Source organism: Ricinus communis, chromosome 6, assembly GCF_019578655.1.
Source record: "Ricinus communis isolate WT05 ecotype wild-type chromosome 6, ASM1957865v1, whole genome shotgun sequence".
In the NCBI taxonomy this organism is placed as follows: Eukaryota; Viridiplantae; Streptophyta; class Magnoliopsida; order Malpighiales; family Euphorbiaceae; genus Ricinus; species Ricinus communis.
The window spans coordinates 18,483,137-18,504,487 of record NC_063261.1 but is presented as its reverse complement, the minus strand read 5'-3'; the positions used below and the strand labels follow the sequence as shown (position 1 = coordinate 18,504,487).

Genomic DNA, 21,351 nt, shown 5'->3' with positions numbered 1-21,351 from the left:
TTATTATCAATTTAATTATTTTTATGTATGAAAAAAATAAACAAATAAACTTCAAGAATCTTTTCACTCCTCTTGGGCTAAAGGGACATGATATTGACGCAGTGAGCAGTCACTGCTGTTGATTTGTAGAAAAAGAAGGCCAGAGAAAATTGACTTAGAGGCTGGTCAATTAGATAAAGACAGCCTTCAATTAAAAGTAAAAAAGAAAAGAAAAAAAATCAGACAGCCTGGATTATCATGTGATGATTGATAGATAGATAGAGTAATAAATTGGAATTTCTTTGTAGATTCTGAATCTTCAAGGATCGTTGAAAATATTTCATCTTAAGCTTCATATATACACTATTCACAATTGATTCATTAACAATTTTAAATACCGATTTTTATTCGATAAAAGATTATATAGTTATGAATCGGGATAATAAAAATAACGAATCATTGGTAAAAAATATTTTGATTCATAAAGTATCAGTTATAATTATTATATTATTTATATCTGATAATATAAAATTAAAATTTAACAATTTATATTTTCGTTATTTGGTTGTTAAATCGCGATTTAATAAAATTATTGTTTCGATGAGATTAATTTTATAATTAAATAATAATATTATGAATCGTTTAAATTTTAAATTTAAGTTATTAGACACAAAAAATACAATAGTGATGACTTATGAAAGTTACGATAGTTAAATATTTATAAATTAAAAAAAATTAACAGTAAATACTTAATTTTATTACAATTTATATAAATCTTCTCAAAAAAATATATTTAAATTATCAAAGAGAAAAACCAAAGTTTCTGCTTCTTGCTTTAATTTCTTTAAATTACAAAGAGTAAAAATTGCAATTTGTTGAACTTGCAGTCGCCATTTCCTTGTTCTGTTTTTTTTTTTTAAATAATAATAATAATAATAAACAAGAAGAAGAAGAAGAAGAAGAATTGAAAGCCATTGCATGCAACTACGTTCAACTTGCATATATGTATTTGAGGTGGGGTTTCAAGCACACATGCAATTGACTTGGCTAGTCAAAAACGATGGCTTAATCACTTTTTGCTCGTCACTTTTCCCATTGCCCTTCTGTTTTAGATCGCCACTAACACAATAACCCTAAATTAAGTGAGAAACCAACCTTTGGCTCAATGGACAATTTGGATCTTTCAGTGTGAAGTCAGAGTTTGCTGCCTTTTTCGTTTTTCAGTTCACTTGTTTTTGCCCATCTCTTTAGAAATGTCTAAATTCTGGATTATTAATTTTCATCATTGTTTATGGAAGGAAGAACTCCAACAATATCATTAAAGTAATACATCAGTAGAAACTTCTTTTTTTTAAAATGTAATACTAAAAACAAATTTTAATATCTATCGTAGTCGAAAGTTCAAAATCTCATCTCCATCTGTATTTATGTATAATTAAAAGCAATTTATTATTATTATTATTCATATATTTTAAAGTAAGAAATTCTGGTGGTAAGTTGCTGAGCTATAATATTGCTTGCTTGATAGTATACTCCCATTAAACAGGCTTGCCACTCCATTAATTTTGCTAAATGCTTGTGGCTAATTACAAAGACTATATATATATATATATATATATATATAGAAGGAGGTGAACTTTTATGGGAGTCATGAAATACCTTTGCACAGCCAATGCTTTATCTTTTTGTCAATGATATTTCAAGTCATTTAAGGTTTTAATTTAACACTAAGAATATATTCGAATTAATAGCTTTTTAAAGTGAGTTATTTTTCTATAAAAGAAAAAGATACAAGTAAATGTGCGCAAATTAAATTTATAGAATAAAAAGTAAAGCTTACATTGAAAAAGAAAAAAAAAAAAAGAAAAGAAAGTAAAGCATATAATATTATAAAATTGTTATGTCCTAAACAATGTTGTCTTAAAACAATCATATTGCCCAAAAGTTTAACATATTAGGTGAGTCCTCAATAACAGTTTTACATCTCTAACACATTTTGTCACATGAATGCTAACCCATTTAAAGTGTGCAAAGCGCAAGTCTATTTTATCTTATAAAAATTATAAAATTACATCAAGATATTATTGCCAATAAAAAATTTAAACTATTAGGTGATGTTCTAAAACTAATTTATATCTCTGACAGTTGTAATACCCCATAATATGGATATGTAAATCTCACTTCTCAAGATATGTGTATTGGTGAATTCTTCTAGAGCTTGGGGTCCTTCTCTGAAGCTACCCTGTCAATAAAGAGAGAAGGAGGTCAGCGAGCCAAATCGACTCTTTTTTCCAATTGACTCTCCGACGATCGAAGTTAGATAATAAAATTTGATAGGAAAATTTGATTGGGATAGAGATGAACCGTAAAAAATGTAGTTTGTACATGTGAAAGATGAGTATTTATACTTGATCGGTGGTAGGGATGATTCAGAAAGAAAAGAATTTTCTCTTTTTTAGGATAGAATTAGCTCAGAGACACGTCTTTAGTCTAGATTCTTATAATATCACTAGAGAGTTTTACGATATTTTTAAGGCTTTTTCGACTTATTTAGAGTTTAGACAACCTTTAACTGATAAATCTGATGATATATTTCGAGATGACATCTCAAACTTTAGCCCTAGTCTATAATCTTCGGTCAAAATCTGACAATTTGACATAGCGGATTATCCTATAATATATAGTATCTTATAGTCAATAATTTATAGTGTAGATAAAATAAAATTCTTGGAGATCAGATTTGGAGTATTATTTTTAGATAGAAATGCATGTAAGAATTTACCATCCCCCACCCTCATCATATTCACTTGGTTTTGCATTGTCTGGCTTATTATATCCTATCATGTGATATTTCTCACTCTATATATGACAGATTCAGTTGACTTAAAAAACTCCAAAATTGCCTACGTACACATGCAGTTTAAAAACAAACCTTTCTCCTTCTCCTCCTGAATTCCCAACCCTTCTCTACCTCCACTTCTCTAACCCATGATGGGAAGCCTAGAAATACAAACACCATACTCCACCACCACCACCGACACAAAACTCCCTGACCCAGAAAAACCCACCGCGGCCGACGACGCCGATGACGTTTCGCCCATTGAGGAGGTCCGGCTAACCGTTAGCAACACCGACGATCCGACCCTTCCAGTATGGACCTTCAGGATGTGGTTCCTGGGCTTGCTATCGTGTGGCCTTCTTTCTTTCCTAAACCAATTCTTTGCTTACAGAACAGAACCTCTCGTGATCACCCAAATCACCGTCCAAGTAGCTACACTTCCTATCGGCCATTTTTTGGCTTCTGTACTGCCCAAAACCAAGTTCAGGATCGCTGGGTTCGGGTCAAAAACATTTTCTTTAAACCCGGGTCCATTTAACATGAAGGAGCACGTACTTATTTCCATATTTGCCAACGCAGGAAGTGCATTTGGAAGTGGATCTGCTTATGCTGTGGGTATTGTTACTATTATTAAAGCTTTTTATCAAAGGAAAATATCTTTCTTTGCTAGTTGGATTCTCATTGTCACTACTCAGGTAAGACTTTATTCTAATTAAAAGTTAATTTCTTGGTTTAGAAAGCAAGAAAATATCTTGTATAATTTGGATTTGGTCCATATCTCTCTTGTTCTTTTCTTTAAAATAAAATAAGAATCTTTTGGTTTTTTTTAGTCATTATTGCTATTATGATAGGAAGATTACAGGAGCAACTTGCTTTTGGATTTTCATTCAAACTTTTTTTATTAAGAAACTATAGTTGGATAGACAACAAAATAGTATCTCTCTCTTCTCTCTCTCTCTCTCTCACACACACACACACACACACACACACACATATACATATATATTCTTATTCTCTTATCACTTGAAATTTTCTATAATTTTTAAGATATGTCTTTATATAATTAGTTTTAATTTTTTTTTAGACAAAAACCTTTTTTTTTTCTTCTTTAAAACTATATCAATTGCTACATACATATTAACATAATATATTCATCTCTTTTATAAATTATATATATTATTAATAACTCTTGAATTTTTATTTTGGTCAAATATATATTTGTGCACTATGGACTTGTATCAATTAATCAGTTTAATATTTTAACTTTCAATTTAATGTAATATACACTTGAATTTTATTTTTTTAATAATATTTAAACACATTTATGTAATACATGTGGACATATTGAATGAAGATAAATATTAAAGAGTGTTACAATATCACAAGAAAAAGTAAGTCTAGTCGTCTGTTAGATTAAATTGCAAGTTAGCGTGTTAAATTGACTAAATTGTCAAAATTCAAGAACATAAATATACATTTGATCTTTTATATTTTTACATATTTTATGTCTCATTATTCTAATACAAATCACAATTTTCTCATTTATATATTCTATATTTTCTATCTCTATATTAATATTTAATTTTATCTTTATTTTTATCTTCAATTAAAAGCAAGTGATGAAAGAGAATGTAAGAAATATGACTTTTAAAATAATATTATATAATAATTTATAATTTTATTTTCAAAAACTCTCAAAATATATGCTCAAGAAAAGTATTTTAATTTATTAAAATCTTTTGTGATTATCTACTTATTCAGGTTAGTAAATTTTTTGTTTTGATTGTTGAAAGTCTAATTTAATTGTTTAAATTGTAAATTCATAGTTTTTTTATATCATAAAAATTAATTAGTTCTATATTTAATAATCTCATTATTACGTATTTAGGTTTTTTTGTCTGTCATCTAAAAGATTTTTGAATTGCATTTCTGTGGATTGATTTGTTCATTTTTTATTTTAAATTTAATTTTTTATATATGTAATATTCACGGTTAAATTCTAAAATTAATTCGAACATGTGAAACTCATGGAATTTAATTTTAGAAATGCATTTTCAATATCTTGTCAATTAAAAAAATTATATATATGAAATTTGCAATCTTTTGGAAATTGAGTAATAATATAAAATATAAAATAGTTGGAATTTATTTAGAAAAATTAAAAATATCACTTTATGATTGACAATATTTAATTAAAAATAGAATTTATTCTAAATTCTTTATCCCATTTTACTATAATAAATAGATTTTTAAAATATTTTTTTAATTTTATTTAATTGAAAAATTATATAAATTAATTATTAACAAATTTATCAATTTTAAAATGAATTTTATTTATCCCGCACGGCCAGTCTAGTTATAATTTAAAGAAGTAACCATCCTGCCAGCCAACTCAAGCCTCATTCTAATAATATCTGCACTTAACAAAAAAAAATTATCGTGCTTTTTATAATATATGTTTTTTTCTTTATTTTTAGTATAATCAAATTTATAAAATTTTTATAAAAATTATTTATAAATTCATGTTTTATGCATTTAATATAAATAAAAAATTATTTAAAATTCTATATTATTAAATTCTTGAATTTGAGTATAATTAAATTAAATCCAATCAAATTTGATAGAATGTTTAAATGAATCTTAAACCTAAAACTATTTATTTACTATGATAAAGCTACTTTTGATTCAAAATCATGTTCTCTCTCAGTTTATTTATTCACTCTCCTTTTCTTTTTCTCTATTTTTTAATTTAATTACCTGTTAAACTCTAAATGAATTTTATATTTAGCATATATCAAATTAAATAAAATAATTTCTTTTAAGACTTGAACCAAATAAGATTTTAGTGATAAGATAATCTAAGATTATGTCTATAAGTTTTTTTTTTTTTTTTTATAATTTAAAAAAAGAAGAAGATTAAATTAAGGTTGGTGGATGGGTGGTTGGTAGGTGCTAGGATATGGGTGGGCTGGTCTGCTGAGGAAGTATGTGGTGGAACCTGCTCACATGTGGTGGCCTAGCACTCTGGTTCAGGTCTCACTCTTCAGGTATGACCCTTCTCTTTCTCCATCTTTGTTTTATTTTACACTAACAATTATTACATTACTACATGCCTTTCAAATATTAAGTTGAAAATACAAATGTTTTTTTTTTTTTTTTTAATTTTTATTGGTGATCCTAGAATCTTAGCACTCTCACTCTTGGGCACTGAATTTGTTATCATTGACAAAAATTAGTGTTATGTGATCATTATTTTATCCAATGAATGTGATATATTTCAAAATATGGATGATCCACATATTTTGGAATTAAATAGGAAATTATCCCTTTAAATGATGGTGCCCATGAACTAGTGGTATATAGACAAGCAAACTATGGAGTAGCATTGATTACTAGTTTTGTCCTTTTTTCATTACTTTCCACCCCATCAAAATCAATTAGATCTAGATCTAGTTACCAAGACTCTTGACTAAGTTCACTTCATATGCAATTTCTTCAATGTTTGTGAAGGAGCTTCGGTATGTCTTCATCATTTACCTTATCATGTACTTTTATTGGCACTTATTGAAAAGTAAGAAAAAGAAAAAAAAAAAAAAAAGAGAATTTTCATTTTCTTTCTTTTCGAATTTATTTATAAAAAATTTCAAATTTATAATTTCTTTCGACACTGAAATAATTTTTTTGATTTAACAAATTAATTTAATTATTAAAAAATTGATCTTAACATTTAAATTTCACTTAATTTATCCATAAAAGTTCATTTATATTTTCTTTTTGCGTTGAAATTATTATTTTTAATTTAATAAAATAAATTTAAATATTTAAAAATAATTTAAATTTTAGCGATGATGATATCAGCTTATTTTTCATAAGAAAGAAAAGAGAAACCTGTCTTCCATGATTAATGACATGTTCAATACTGTCTTTTACTAGAAAGGTGCAATAAAGAGAAGTCACAGTTGAAGGAGATGATTCAGTATAACTAGCAATAAACATGAAGGATGAGATCATGTGAAGCAATACATAAAAAGAGAACTTTGGGATGAACTTATTAATAACTATTGCTACTTAGCTCATTAACATAAAATATGAAACCCATTTTCACACTTTAGCTGAATTATTGAAATATTAAGTTATTTGTAGATAAAATTAATTATATATTGACACGTAATATTATTTATTTAGTATATTTTTATATCAACTGATTTTTAATAATGAGTGATTAGTGGCAATAAATAATTTAATTTATACAAATATTATATCTAATAAATAATGTAAAATATGAATATGTAATTTATTTTATTTAAGATGACGTACTATATTAATATTTTTTTTTTTAAAGAAAAGAAATTGATGTTCACTATATGGTCTTAGTTTCAATGATAAGGAGAAATTGTGAGTCAAGGTATGAATAATTTATAAGTGGTTGCTGAAAACAAATAAATGGTGGGTGAGATGTATTTAGCTCAGCTAATAGTGTCTTAAATGAAAGGATGGAAAAAGAGATGGCAGGACATGCAACTCAATATCCATCCTTCCATCTAAGAACTACAGTTTTATCAGAAATGTTTTGAAGAAAGTACAAATATTTGCTTCTATTTTTTTATGATATGAAAATACCAGTCATCCATCTATGCACCTATCTTATTTTTGTTTTTTCAATAAAATAAACCATGTAACATTTTTTTCATCATTATTTAGAAAAATACGTGAAATTATATCATACGTAATTGTATTTTTTTAAATATATATATAAAATTTAGAACGTATTAGACAGAACCCTTAAAGATAGTAAAATATTCTTTTTAATTTCTTTTAATACTCATCTCAATAGTTGAATTCATCCATGATAGAGGACACTCCATATGTATTATTGACTATTAACTCATCTCTAATATTCAAAACTTATGTATCCATATCCATTTATGAATTTGAGTTGGCAGAATATATAGTTTCATCTCTAAGTTTTATAAATTTAGTATGATATCTTCCATTATTATTTTAATTTATAACACTTTTTGATTTCTCTTGTTTTCTATTTTTAATCTCAATTTTTGTTTCTCCTTTTCACCTCTGCATATATATTTTTATATTTTTATTCACTTATATCATAGAAAATAAATATGAGTGAATTTAATATAAAAAATACAGTATAAAGAGATAAAAAAGAAAGCGAAAAACAGAAGTCTAGAGGTGCCAAATTATATAAAAGAAAATATATTTAAAGAGTGAAACGTCAAATTAGTAAAGTAAGTTTATTTCACTTGGATTATCACATCATATGTAGTGATTATTGCAGCACAATCAGGTACATGGTGGTGTTTCCAGTGAGCACTGCAGGGCAAAGAAATTTGAGAAAGGGCCCTGATGTTTGATGTGCTTTAAGGATAGACCCGAAATTGCCTAAACTGAGAAAAGAGATGTGCAAGCTAACAACAAATAACAATAACAGTTCCAATCATCTGATTCGTACAATAGCCATCCTATGTTCTGCACTTACCACCAAAAAAAGAAACGACCAAAAAGCTGTTGAAATGCCTGGAAAGCTAATAGAGTCCATTTACTTGTGAGCATGTCATGATGGAGGAAGAGTGTAGAATTGTCTTGATCATCACATATATCTTCAATCTGCAGAGATGTTTCTAGCACTTGAATCAGCACCTACCAAAAAAAAAAAAAAGATTAATTTTTTCAGATAACACTTTTGAGCTAATGTCTAAAAAAGACTCCGATATGATTTCGCAGGGCCTTGCCCGAAAAAGATGATAAAGGTCAAGGCATGACACGAGCAAAGTTCTTCCTAATTGCATTAGTTTGCAGTTTTTCCTGGTATGTAGTTCCAGGCTACCTATTCACAACACTCACAAGCATTTCATGGGTCTGCTGGGTGTTTTCGAAGTCCGTAACAGCACAGCAACTTGGCTCAGGCATGAGAGGCCTTGGACTCGGAGCTTTCACACTTGATTGGTCTGCTGTAGCATCCTTCTTGTTCAGCCCACTCATTAGCCCTTTCTTTGCCATTGTCAATGTTGCTATTGGCTATGTGCTGATACTCTACATTGCCATTCCTGTTGCTTATTGGGGCCTAGACTTGTACAATGCACACAGATTTCCTATATTCTCCTCGCACTTGTTTACAGCGCAAGGCCAGAAGTATAATATACCAGCTATTGTCAATGACAAGTTTGAGCTTGATCTGCCGAAGTATGATGAGCAAGGAAGAATTCATTTAAGCATGTTTTTTGCTCTTACTTATGGCTTTGGTTTCGCCACCATTGCATCTACCCTTATGCATGTTGCTCTCTTCTATGGAAGGTAATACAATCTAAACACCTCATTTCTTATTAGTATCTGGAGCAAGAGATTCTGAACCGGATTGTAATGTTCTGGATACAACTTTAATCCACAGGGAGATACTCGAGCGATATCGTGCTTCTAGCAAGGGCAAGGAGGATATTCACACCAGATTGATGAAAAGATACAAGGACATACCTGCCTGGTGGTTTTACTTGTTGCTGGCTGTGAGTCTTGCTGTTTCGCTTCTTCTCTGCATATTCTTAAATGATCAGGTTCAAATGCCATGGTGGGCACTTATATTTGCAAGCGCTATGGCTTTCTTCTTCACTCTTCCAATAAGCATCATAACTGCCACAACAAACCAGGTGACATTTTCTCTCATTTACTTATCTGAATTGATAAAAGATATACATATATATATAAAGCAGATATATTAGCCAATTGTTTTCTTGTTTCATCTTCTATACAGACTTTTGTTTTATCACTGATGACAATTTAAATATATAATGTACAGACACCAGGGCTAAACATCATCACAGAGTATGTTATGGGTATCATATATCCAGGAAGACCAATAGCCAATGTATGCTTCAAAACCTATGGTTACATAAGCATGGCTCAGGCTGTCTCCTTCCTAAACGATTTCAAGCTAGGACACTACATGAAGATCCCTCCAAGATCAATGTTCTTGGTTCAGGTACATTTGAACAACATTACACCGTGTATTCAAATAAATAACTGATGTAGGTATCTCAGGATGAATTCATCAAATAGTTCACAAGGAATATCTTAGACGCACTTTTTTGAGAACTGCCAATCATCTGGCTCTAAAAATTATAACTTGTAATGAACAAACTTTATATTTTCCATGGTTTAGTTTTACACTGGATATCATGTTTGGTTACGACTGCTGATATATTCTATTTCTATGTTTCTTTTCCATATGGGAACACCTAGTTCATAGGAACTATGCTTGCTGGAACCATCAACCTTGCAGTCGCATGGTGGCTACTAAACTCCATTACTAACATATGCCAGGATGATCTGCTTCCCCCTAACAGTCCTTGGACATGCCCGGGTGATAGGGTCTTCTTTGATGCATCTGTCATATGGGGTTTGGTGGGACCTAGACGGATCTTTGGAAGTCTTGGAAACTATCAAGCCATGAATTGGTTCTTCCTTGGAGGTGCAGTTGGACCGATAATAGTTTGGCTATTGCACAAGTCATTCCCAAGGAAATCGTGGATTCCTCTGATTAACCTTCCAGTTCTTCTAGGATCAACTGGAATGATGCCTCCAGCTACAGCAGTAAACTATAACTCCTGGATCATAGTTGGAACAATTTTTAATTTCTTTGTCTTCCGATACAGGAAGCAGTGGTGGCAGAGGTACAATTACATTCTTTCAGCAGCGCTGGATGCAGGGGTGGCTTTCATGGCAGTGCTACTGTACTTTTCACTGGGCATAGAAAATAGAAGTTTAACTTGGTGGGGCACGGATGGTGAACACTGTGATTTGGCATCTTGTCCAACAGCCAAAGGGATAGATGTTGCTGGCTGTCCAGCAAACTAATGCCGGTGCAGGTTTGCATGTTTCTAATTAAATTGTTGCACAGGATAGATTCAGCGGTAAAACAAAATTAGGATCATTATGGAACTATAGAAGTGGAGAAACTATTGCAACCAAAGGTTTCATATGTATAACAACTATTACCAGAAAGTCAGCTTTATGTACAAATTCACTGTTATGAATTTAATTTTTCAATCGGATGTGTAAGAAGTGTATTATAAATTATATTTGGTCCCAGCGAAAATGACTGAAAACTGAAACCCTTTTGCTCGCATCTTTCAAGAATCTAAAGAGTAAATCCTTTACCACTGCAAGCATGTAGAAGCAAGAATCTTCCCGATAAAGAGACTTCAAACTAGAATGATGTGGTCACATATTTAAGCCATGTGTACCATTTTACCAAGGCTAAAAATAATAATAATAATAGTAATATTTTAGAAACTTATTTATTCTATAGACTATTTGGCTTGATTGGACAGGATCTAGCACCTAAGAGATTAACGTTGTAACCCTATGCCATTAGCTATTTATGCAGTTATGAAATGAGATGTATAGAGAACATCACATGCACTTAGGCCAAAGTCTACTAACATTATTGTTAAAAATATACTAATCATCATGCTTCATACCTTGATGCAATCATGATGGACTGTCCGAAAGCCACCGATTATACTCATCCATTCGTATGATGAATGAGCTGGAACTCCGTGAGCCACCTCCACCATATGCCTTCAGAGATGGGGAAAGCAAAGGAAACTTGCTCGAATATTTCAGCCAAAATAGTCAATTCGAAAACATGTAATTTCATAAATTCTCATAATGCATACCTTTGCAACTTCAGAGGTATCAGTTGCATTATCTGTACTCCTCAAGCACATCTTAAGATTATTCCGTTGCAGGTAGACAACAGCTCCCATGGGCCTGATAAATCAATGCATACACACTTAATTGATGTCGAGTTGCACTATAACTAGCGACTAAACTCAAGATGCCACAATAAAAAATTATGATTTCAAAATATTGGAGGCTTTGACAGCAAATGCAATGTAGTGCAACAGCTAAGAGTCACTGTTTGCAGTAAGTTTCAGATCCACCCTCAACTGATAAACTACCTCAGTATCCTTTGCTCCACAATTAATGAAAATTTATACAAAAATATTCAAAACATATATTTTTTGACTGAATATGCTAGGAGAGAAAGTTGGCCTATAGCACCTTAGACCAGCTTCAGCACTCTTTACACTGAGTTGCCTGCCAATTTCATCACTTAAGTTGGAATTTCCATCTGCTCTGACTCCCTGTAGGTGGAACATGATCAAATAAGATCATATAAATGTCAAACCAGGATGACACTAAAGTTTAAATATGCGGTTTAGACTCCATGTTGTATCTACTGTCTTTGGCAAAAATGTTCTTCTGTTTCATTTACCAAAAAATATCCATGCACTTGGCGGATGGATTAGGGGAAATTTTTTAAATGAAGAACATTACGAAGAGAAAAGAAATATCCTGCTTCATTCCACAGGCATGAAAGACTTGCTTCAAAAGATGATTTGATAAAGAGAGAGCTGTATTACCAGGCACTCTCCATATAATCCTCTACCCAACCGAACTTTAAACACTTTTTCCAGCAACTTGCTTGCAGCACTCTGACGAGAGGAAATATAAGAATTTCCCTTGGCAATTAAGCTGGTGGAACTTATCTCCAATAACTACTAAATAGAACAAGTCAACGAATTTCAGCCCTGATAAAACATTTTGAAAATTATGAAGAAATATGAAACAGGGGAATGAGAATAAGACGGGTATTTTACATTCTATAATTATTCAAGGTTTCAAGCAATTACAATAAGACATTTCACAGTCTGCAACTCAGATATTGACATGTAAAAAATATTTTCGTTCTTCTTCTCAGTCAAATTATTGATTAAACTACGGGTATTGACTTTACAAAGCCTCCTGTCTCATCCATATCAAAGGAAAAAAAATTGATACTCTATATCAGAAAACTTAAAGTCAAAAAAAGATAAGAAGTAAAAAACATAACAAAATATATCTAAGAGATAAATACACACAAAAGTTGCCATGTAGAAGATTATGTGTAGACATGGTGAAAAACTGAAGAATCTATAGAAAAGTTGTAGATCACAATTAGTTCAAGGAACAAATCTAGTAATGCCAACAATGCAATGCCTTATAATCTATGTGACAAATATAAAAACCTATAGACAAAGTAATCTCTTGTTCATAATGCACAACACTGATGCATACAAAAAGCCTCTTCCTTTTCTGATATCACTCGATGAGCCCATTTGCTAATTTTTAGACTTCAAAAGGCAGGAGCAACAGTCACAAGTGATAGCTGAATACTTATAAATATCATATTAAAATCATATGCTCTTTATTTCCTCGTCTTAACAGTCAGATGAAAAAAAATAAAGGAAACTAAGTTCACCAAACTATAACAAATTTCAGAAACAATCAACTTAAACCAATAGTTAATGGTCTCATAGAAATACATAATTAACATTAACCACAAGACAATTCATAGGGAATCAATCAAATTTTAGTGCATCAAACCTCTTCAAAAATAAATGGGTTAGTGATGCAATTGAGCTTCGAGCGCCATTCACTTAGTCCAACACTGAAAGCTCTAATATCTGGTAAGCTCCATCGTCGAATATCTACATCTTCAACATACTTAAGAACCATCTCAACACGGTCTTGGTCTTCTGGGTTCAACAATCTAGCAACTGCTCCCTTATTATCATCAAATAAAACAAACTCCCATTTTTAACATCCTCGTCATCTCTACTTCAAAATGGCAGTAAATTAAGCACAGCAGAATAAAAATTTTCAGAAATACTTACATTAGGAGACTTCATATCTATAAGCCTATTAGAATAGTACTCATATACAACACTAGAGCTACTCTTCTCAACATCAACATGAAATGTTACGTTCTCTGGACACTCTTCTATAGAAGAAATTCTTGAAAGCAGAGATTTTCTATGATCAAACCCTAGTACCCTACAAGTTAACCGTAAAACAACTAAAGTTAATATCTCTATTAACATTCTCAATACAAAACAACCAAGAAAGAGCAAAAATGCTGATGATAAAACTAAACTTACTGGCACATTGTTTTCTTTGAAAGCATAGACGCAAATCCTGGTGGACCAAGAAAATCGAAAAGATAACATCTTTCAAGTCCTTCAAAGCAAAAATCTTGAACACTGAACAAACCCATACTCAAATATTAGAGTTAGAATCCAACTGGGTACCTAAGAAAGGATCAAGAATGTGAAAAAAGGTAGTGATGCCTACCTGAAAGGATGAACGGAAGAGAAAGGCAAGATGAGGTGAGGGAGATTGAAATTAGAGTGAAAAAGGTGAGCAAATAGAGCAGAGAAAGCTCCAGAGAAAGAAGGGTAATTGTATAGTACTAAAGTTTGTATCTTTTCTTCTTCTCTTGCTTTCGCTATTGCTTCTAAAGCTGATTTTGATCGAAACCCATTAACTTTAAGATTTGGAGTTAACGTTGAAGTGAAAAAGATGCTGTTTTTCCATTTTCTGGGCAGCGATAAAGCCATCAAAACGATGACGTAGCAGGTGGAGAAGGAGATGGAGGAAAGATTGTCTGTAGTGCTCTGTGCTGTTTTCTGCAGACTATTTATAACACTTTCTGATGATAGACACTCCTGGTTCAGGCATTGACAAAACGTCGTGTTGTCTGGAGGAAAACGATACGTCGTTTTTACTTATTTAACGAATAACCATCTTAAAGTTGAACGCAATGCTTCGCAGCAGGCTGTTTTTAACAATTAACAAATGTTTGGTTGTCGGGGACTTGTATTTTTAGATGGTACCTCGTTCAGATGCAAATAGTAGGAATGAAACAACAAAAAGAAACGACATTCTTACAACAGATGCCAATACCATGACATTAAAAGAGACCTAACCAAAGCCTGATTGAAATGGTGGCAACATCAGAGGACAGCAGTTTAGTTCTAGCTCTTACCATAGTTGGATTTCACTAAAGGTTGAATCTGAAGCTGATGACTGCAAAGCATTAAAGGAGATTGCCATGAAATTGCTGCTAAAGATGTGTACATGTAGCTTGCAGGAACCTTAGGCTGTTGATGACACACAAAACTTTAACAATTAATTTGAAGCTATTGTTTTAGCTTCATAAGAAATGCTAATGTGAGAACAGGTACCGCAAAACAATGCCATAATATACTCATTGCTACTACATCCATTTTACAGGAGAAGAATGATAGAGTTGTAAACTTGCAAATACCCCCGAAAACTTTTCTCCATACCTCTTGTGCAATTATGCAGCAGATATGGTTTTGCATTGTAAATATTAAGATTGCACAGAGGAAAATAGATAGTTAATAAATGGTCTTTGTATTTTCAGGTTCATATAATTTTTTTCTAGTCCTTGCCATAAAAAGTATATAGGGTCAGCCAACACAGGCCATCAAACATTCAGATTCTATGTTCTGCTTCAGGGAATTATAAACCATATTTCTTGGGTGGTAATGTGATTTTCAAAGGAAACACTATGGAACAAGTAATTTACTAGAGGCCACAATTTTCCATCTGATAGTCCAAGTCATCGGAAAAAAGACAGCGTGTCTAAGATGTTCTGAAAATTCTTAACTTATCATCCTCCATAGCTTTCTGTGGATCAGTCACATTGACTGACTTTCGTTTGGAATACTGTCCAAAGACCCAATGTTTTGAAGTCTTCAGCCTTGGTAAGCGTAGTCTAGGTGAGAAGGAAGTGCCAGGACAAGGCTTTGCAAAACTAATCTTGGCAAATTTGTCAGACTGAGCCTTATCTTCACTTTAAGGTTGTGCCTTCAAAATATTATTCTTTTCTACTATACAGAAGGTCAACTATTTTCTTTGCTTCTTTCTTTTCTCCCTATTGCAGCAAGTCTTCCAAGATACACAGCAATTCCAAACACCTTTCTACTTGTCAGATCTATTCCTACAATCCTGTAATCATTGTCCACCATCTTGTATTTTGTACAAGGTCCATGAAGGGAGAAAACACAAATGATAATTCGTTTCTTGCTGCAATCATGTTTCTTTCTTTCTTGTTCTTCAATCGCATAGTATCTTTCTCTGCCGAAGAGCTACCCTACTACGTCCCTTCAGATAATGTCGCAATGGATTGTTCCCCAGAAAAATCCTATGATTTCAGCTCAAATCCTAACAATAAACTTAATATCAATTTTTCAACTGTGTCAAGGGTTTATGCTATTGATCCTGACACACGTGAGAGACCAAAAATTTCTGCTTGCATCTTTAAGAAACAGGTTACTTACCCTTTTTATGTATCCGTTGGTCCCAAGTTTGTTCGACTTTATTTCAAACCAGTCACCTATTCAGGATTAAATATATCAAAGGCATTATTCTCTGTCCATGTTGGTCAGTATACACTTCTAACTACTTCTTCATCCACATACTCTACGTTCCATCCAGAAGCTGAATATGTTGTCAGAGAATTCTGTATCAACTTAGAAGACCAGGTACTAAATATGACTTTCACCCCATCATCAAAGATTTTGGGTGCTTATGCTTTTGTCAACAAGATTGAAATTGTCTCGATGTCTTCAAAGCTTTACATCCAAGAAGATGTTCCACTTCCCCTTGTCGGGCAATCTTCTTATTATTCTATGGAGAACTCTGTAGCCCTTGAGATGATGCACAGGATCAACATAGGAGGAAATTTTATCCCTCCAGCAGAAGATAATGGCATGTTTCGTGTATGGACTGGAGATGATGATGATGATTTCATGAATGGTGAAGGCAATACAAGTCCCATTGAATCAGAAGTTGAAATTAAAGCAAGCTCAGTGAAGCTGTATGCAGCTCCAATTCAAGTTTACACCTCTGCCACAACAATTCCAGATATGTCTGTAAGTAACTACAGCGCTACATGGTCATTCCCTGTTGATTCTGGCTTTTATTACCTGGTTAGACTCCATTTCTGTGAGATTTCAAGTGTAATTCAGCATGATGGTCAAAGAGTTTTTCATGTTTATATCAATAATCAAACTGCTGAAGAACATGCCGATATTTTTTATTGGAGCCATGGGGCTGGAATTCCCACTTACAGAGACTACATTGTCAATCTTTCTAGACGTGCCGAAGGCATAAAGTATATACAAATTTCGTTGAGAAGTGAGAAAGAATCAACAGCACTACCCATTTTAAATGGTTTGGAGATTTTCAAGTTGTCAGACCTTTCACACAATCTTGCAGGACCACATCCTTTTGGTGTAAGAATACACCCGCATCTGAATCTTTCAGACTTTCAAGATCACCGTGTTTTGATGCTTTCAAGGACAGCCCGCTATCTCAGTCTCAGCTTTTTTGCAACATCTTTTCTCTGCTCGCTTCATTACTTAGTTTCGAAATCTGGGCTATTGAGAAAAACTTTAAAGCAAGAGCAATCATCTGACTGTTGTCGTACCTTCTCAATTGCTGAGATAAAGGCAGCAACCGACAATTTTTCAGACACTCTGCTCATTGGCACAGGCGGATTCGGGATGGTATACAAAGGATCCATTGACAGTGGCAGCACCAATGTTGCTATAAAGCGTGCCAATACAAGTTCACACCAAGGACTAAAAGAGTTTCAAACTGAAATCACAGTGCTTTCAAAGCTCAGACACTGCCATGTAGTATCTTTAATTGGCTACTCCATGAATGACAAGGAAATGATACTCGTTTACAATTACATGGCTCAAGGTACACTAAGAGATCACCTGTACAAGGCCCATAAACCTCCACTACCTTGGAAGCAAAGGCTTAAGATTTGTCTTGGAGCAGCAAGAGGACTGCACTACCTGCACACAGGAGCAAAGAATACCATCATTCACCGTGATATCAAGAGTACCAACATACTATTAGATGAAAAATTGGTAGCAAAGGTTTCAGATTTTGGGTTATCAACAAGTGCATTGAGACAGTCTAACACACATGTTTCAACTATTGTAAAGGGCACTCTTGGTTACCTAATCCTGAATATTATCGACGTCAAAAGCTGACAGCAAAGTCAGATGTGTATTCTTTTGGAGTGGTTCTGTTTGAGAGTCTATGTGCTAGGCCTGCTGTGATGGCGATGAGGGATATTGAAGAGGAAGAGTATTATGAGAAAGTGAATTTGGCAGAGTGGGCATTACACTGCTACCAAATGGGAACTCTCGATCAGATAATTGACCCATATTTGAATGGGAAGATTGCTTCTGAATGCTTCAAGACGTTCACTGACATAGCAAGGAAGTGTTTAGCAGAAAGGGGAAGTGAAAGGCCATCCATGGGAGATGTGCTATGCAATTTGGAGCTTGCACTGCAGCAGCAGAATGCTGCTGATATGGAAGAAGACAGGGCTCGAGAAGAAGCAAATGGAAGGACGAACGATGACGTCTCCATAATGATTGATGGTCATGAACAATGCATTTGCTTTGATCATTCAGACCAAACTCCAGGGCTGGAGTTTTCTGAAATCATGTTTCCCATTGGACGTTGATGAAAGTCCTTTTGCACCCATTTTCAACTAGATTCTAAGACGATAAAGCAAGTATTCCTTTATGAATTACATAGCTACAAGTTTAAAAACATACTGTGTGATTTAGCTTTTCTCCACTTTGAGGGGTTGAGGTTATTTCTGTATATTCTGATACGTCAAAAAATGTGGTGTATGTATGACATTTGACATTTCATTTTTTTTATTATTTTTACTTAAAGGATTATATAAATATTGTTAGTATATAAGTGTTATAATATAAAGGGTGATACACGATAATATGCTAATAAACTTAGAAATCATATCTCAAAGTGAGAAACCACCAAATCATAGGGATTTCTTTTGTTTATTTCCCTAGTATGGGTATTGAGTAGATAGTCTACTAGTTTTTGCTATCAATTCTTATATCAATTTGATCATCAACAAGCTACATCTAACCACCCATCTATGAAGAAATTCTAGTTAGGCAAGAATTTTAAAAATATGAAATAGACTTGGACACGTATTTTTTTACTTTAGGTCCGTTTAAGTCCAAATTCGAAAAGTCCGATTATTTTTTAGACGATTTTAAAAATATTATTTTTTGAGATTCACCCAACAAGTTAAGTTTAACCCAGAACTTATCTATTTTTTTTTTTTTTTTTATGATAGGCCGAGTTTGGTCAAAATTTTAAATCTACATAGTCGAACTAGATTCGGGCCTAGATCTAAATATTTCAAGTTCGATGCGAACTCGGTCCAACCCAAAATTTGTACGGGTCTACTAGTCATCTAAAACAACTATGAGTGGTGATTAATTGTTAAATCAAAATGGCACTAGCTTGGACTGGAAAACCATATTCTGAAAACTCATATAAACTCTATAATTGCTAAAATGTGATACGCACATCTGTATAGGAAATTTGTTTAATTAATGCTTGTTAAACCGCCCATATCATAGCATGAAATCAAATAAAACTTAGTATTATGTTACCTTATGGACATAATAGATTTTGGCCCCCTTTATGGGTTGGGTTGGCAAGGACCTGACCCTTTGCGGCTGCAATATGGGAAGTTTCATGCGTTACAATTTATTTCTCTATCTTGTGCCATGGCTTCTATAGGAACATGACCTTGAGGCGACCAAAAACCAAAAGAAAATAGCCACCACATCCTTGTTCCCAAATCACAAATAATAAGAAACTTTATCTTTTTAGCGGGTTGGAGTATGACGAGATATTATTTGTTATGTTAGAGAAAGTATCTTTTTAATCTTCTTAGACTATATTTGGTAGGATGTAATAAAACATGAAATAGAATCACCATTACATTACATGCTTCATTATTTTATTTGGTCATAATTTTTTTAGTGTAATATAATGACAAATATTTAATATAATTCATTATTCTTATTTTGATGTAATGCTTAATACACTAAAAATTTGTGTAATTATGATTACTTTTTAAATATATTTATATTTATTTTATTTTTTTATTTTTTATCCATATAATTTAAACACCTTTAACCACCATCAACCATCATTATTCGGTGACCGGGAACCAGATTCCGGCAATCGATGATTAAATTTCGATGACCGATGACTGAATTCAAGTGACCATCGATCAAATTCTAGCGATCAATGACTGAATTCTAGTGACCGATGATCACATTTTGACGTCTGGATTTCGGTGGATGATGCTTTTTAAAAAAAAGTTTTATATTATTTTTAAATGATTTATTTTAATATTTTATTTTTACACCAATTATTATAATATAAATTATAAATAAAAATAAAAATTGTGATTACATTACATTGGAACCTCCACAAATAAGCTTGAGAATCTCTTTTGAATTGCGGAACCCCAACACATTAACATGAAAACCCCAACACTTCATCTGAATACCTTCCAATAGTGAAAGCCATAATAACCTATTTATTCACTTTTGTCTCACCATAATTGCTTAACCATAATAACTTATAAGGTTTTGGATGTGGAATGAGATTTAATCTCAATTTTTCTACCATTAAAGTGCTCGCAATGTTTGTAAATTACCACTATTAATAATGACGTGGGAATGTCTTATCTTGTACATGACATCTTATGTGAAACAGGTTGTTCCTTTGTTGCTCATAGCAAACCTCCTTTTGATAATACATTGGATTGGAATTCCTTGAACTAGTAGGATTTGCATCATCAAGACTCCTTGTTGGAGTAGGATTCATTGTGCTAGTTTGGTTCGTATCACATCACATATATCTTTTTACCATAACCAAGAATGATTATTACATTACATTACAATTTTCATTAAATTACATGATTGATTATATTACATTTCATTACTTTATACTAAATATAACTGTAATGTCTTGTGAATCAGATACTATGTTGTGTTTTATGTTCTTAAAGCCAACTTTAATACTTGATTTTAGAGGTATTAATCTAGGGTGTGACTTATTCAACTATGAGTGAAAACTGAAAACTGATGGCTAAATTATTAGAAACTATTGGTTTCATTCTATTATTTTTCTAAATTTTTTAGAATTTAAATCGTGAAGAACTTACATAAGAATTTGACAAGTAATTGGATATTAAGTATTGGATCATTAATTTCTTACGTAATCTAACAAATTTTATTTACAAGTTGTAATTTGACTCATGTTTCTATCCGATTATGATCTTATGCTCGCCAATAATTGTGTGGTTTGAATAACTGTAAATTTAGCCTTATGGTTTACGACAAGTCTCTATGTCTGTCTGTCTCTCTTAATATTTGATCTTTTTGATAGATTTTATTGCTGCTAGTTGTTTAATGACTTTATCCAGCAGTTTGATTTTGCTATGATAATAATTGTTTCATCTAATGATATTTTGCATGGCATTGATTTATGCATATTGGCTAACTGCTATTATTTTTCATTGGTAGTGAAATTTATTTGTCTGTTTCTCACTTTCTCCATTTTAGTACTATCCTCATTTATTTGGAAATTGGAGACTATATTGTTGGTTATAATATATTAATCAATTATATATATTTTTATTAAGAATTGCTTGAGACTTGAATGTCTACTTGTGTTGGATGTTACTCTTTGGCTTAATGTATTTGCAGCTCGTTGAATATGATAGGATTAGTCATTTT

The 21,351-nt window shown here is 32.2% G+C and overlaps 3 protein-coding genes and 1 long non-coding RNA gene across 7 annotated transcripts; 2 read left to right on the top strand and 2 right to left on the bottom strand.

The window, feature by feature from the left end:
* Positions 1-1,997: 1,997 nt before the first annotated feature.
* Positions 1,998-3,047, bottom strand: LOC125370402. Its single transcript, XR_007216324.1, has 2 exons — positions 2,912-3,047; positions 1,998-2,221 (listed from the first exon to the last, which is right to left on the bottom strand). It is a non-coding gene; the product is annotated as an uncharacterized LOC125370402 (long non-coding RNA).
* LOC8279197 (oligopeptide transporter 4) lies at positions 2,751-10,909 on the top strand. The gene is made up of 6 exons (XM_002518282.4): positions 2,751-3,513; positions 5,768-5,865; positions 8,564-9,133; positions 9,228-9,480; positions 9,630-9,812; positions 10,073-10,909. Exons 1-6 carry the CDS (start codon positions 2,968-2,970, stop codon positions 10,685-10,687), a joined length of 2,265 nt encoding a protein of 754 aa, XP_002518328.2. The 5' UTR covers positions 2,751-2,967; the 3' UTR covers positions 10,688-10,909.
* LOC8279198 lies at positions 8,060-15,076 on the bottom strand. Of its 4 annotated transcripts, none has more exons than XM_048375629.1 (10): positions 14,012-15,076; positions 13,819-13,920; positions 13,555-13,714; positions 13,265-13,444; positions 12,262-12,396; positions 11,900-11,982; positions 11,512-11,605; positions 11,314-11,440; positions 8,684-9,463; positions 8,060-8,479 (listed from the first exon to the last, which is right to left on the bottom strand). In XM_048375629.1, exons 1-8 carry the CDS (start codon positions 14,275-14,277, stop codon positions 11,324-11,326), a joined length of 1,137 nt encoding a protein of 378 aa, XP_048231586.1. In that variant the 5' UTR covers positions 14,278-15,076; the 3' UTR covers positions 8,060-8,479; positions 8,684-9,463; positions 11,314-11,323. The 4 variants fall into 4 exon arrangements, with proteins under 4 accessions (XP_048231586.1, XP_015574169.1, XP_002518329.1 ...); XM_015718683.3 differs by having other exon boundaries at positions 9,311-9,463; XM_002518283.4 differs by having other exon boundaries at positions 9,311-9,463; positions 11,314-11,413.
* Positions 15,077-15,183: 107 nt separating this feature from the next.
* Positions 15,184-18,474, top strand: LOC8279199 (receptor-like protein kinase FERONIA). The gene is given in 2 exon segments (XM_002518284.4): positions 15,184-17,719; positions 17,722-18,474. Coding segments are annotated over 2 exon segments (2,499 nt in total). The 5' UTR covers positions 15,184-15,735; the 3' UTR covers positions 18,237-18,474.
* The last annotated feature ends 2,877 nt before the right edge of the window (positions 18,475-21,351 follow it).

Bases quoted from the DNA above. Each gene is read 5' to 3' on its own strand.
- LOC8279197 (XM_002518282.4), top strand. From the start codon at position 2,968: ATGATGGGAAGCCTAGAAATACAAACACCATACTCCACCACCACCACC. The intron at 3,514-5,767 runs GTAAGACTTTAT...GGTGGTTGGTAG, and splicing joins TTCTCATTGTCACTACTCAG to GTGCTAGGATATGGGTGGGC. The intron at 9,813-10,072 runs GTACATTTGAAC...GGGAACACCTAG, and splicing joins GATCAATGTTCTTGGTTCAG to TTCATAGGAACTATGCTTGC.
- LOC8279198 (XM_048375629.1), bottom strand. From the start codon at position 14,277: ATGGCTTTATCGCTGCCCAGAAAATGGAAAAACAGCATCTTTTTCACT. The intron at 13,715-13,818 runs GTAAGTTTAGTT...GTTAACTTGTAG, and splicing joins TCAAAGAAAACAATGTGCCA to GGTACTAGGGTTTGATCATA. The intron at 13,445-13,554 runs GTAAGTATTTCT...GATGATAATAAG, and splicing joins TAGATATGAAGTCTCCTAAT to GGAGCAGTTGCTAGATTGTT.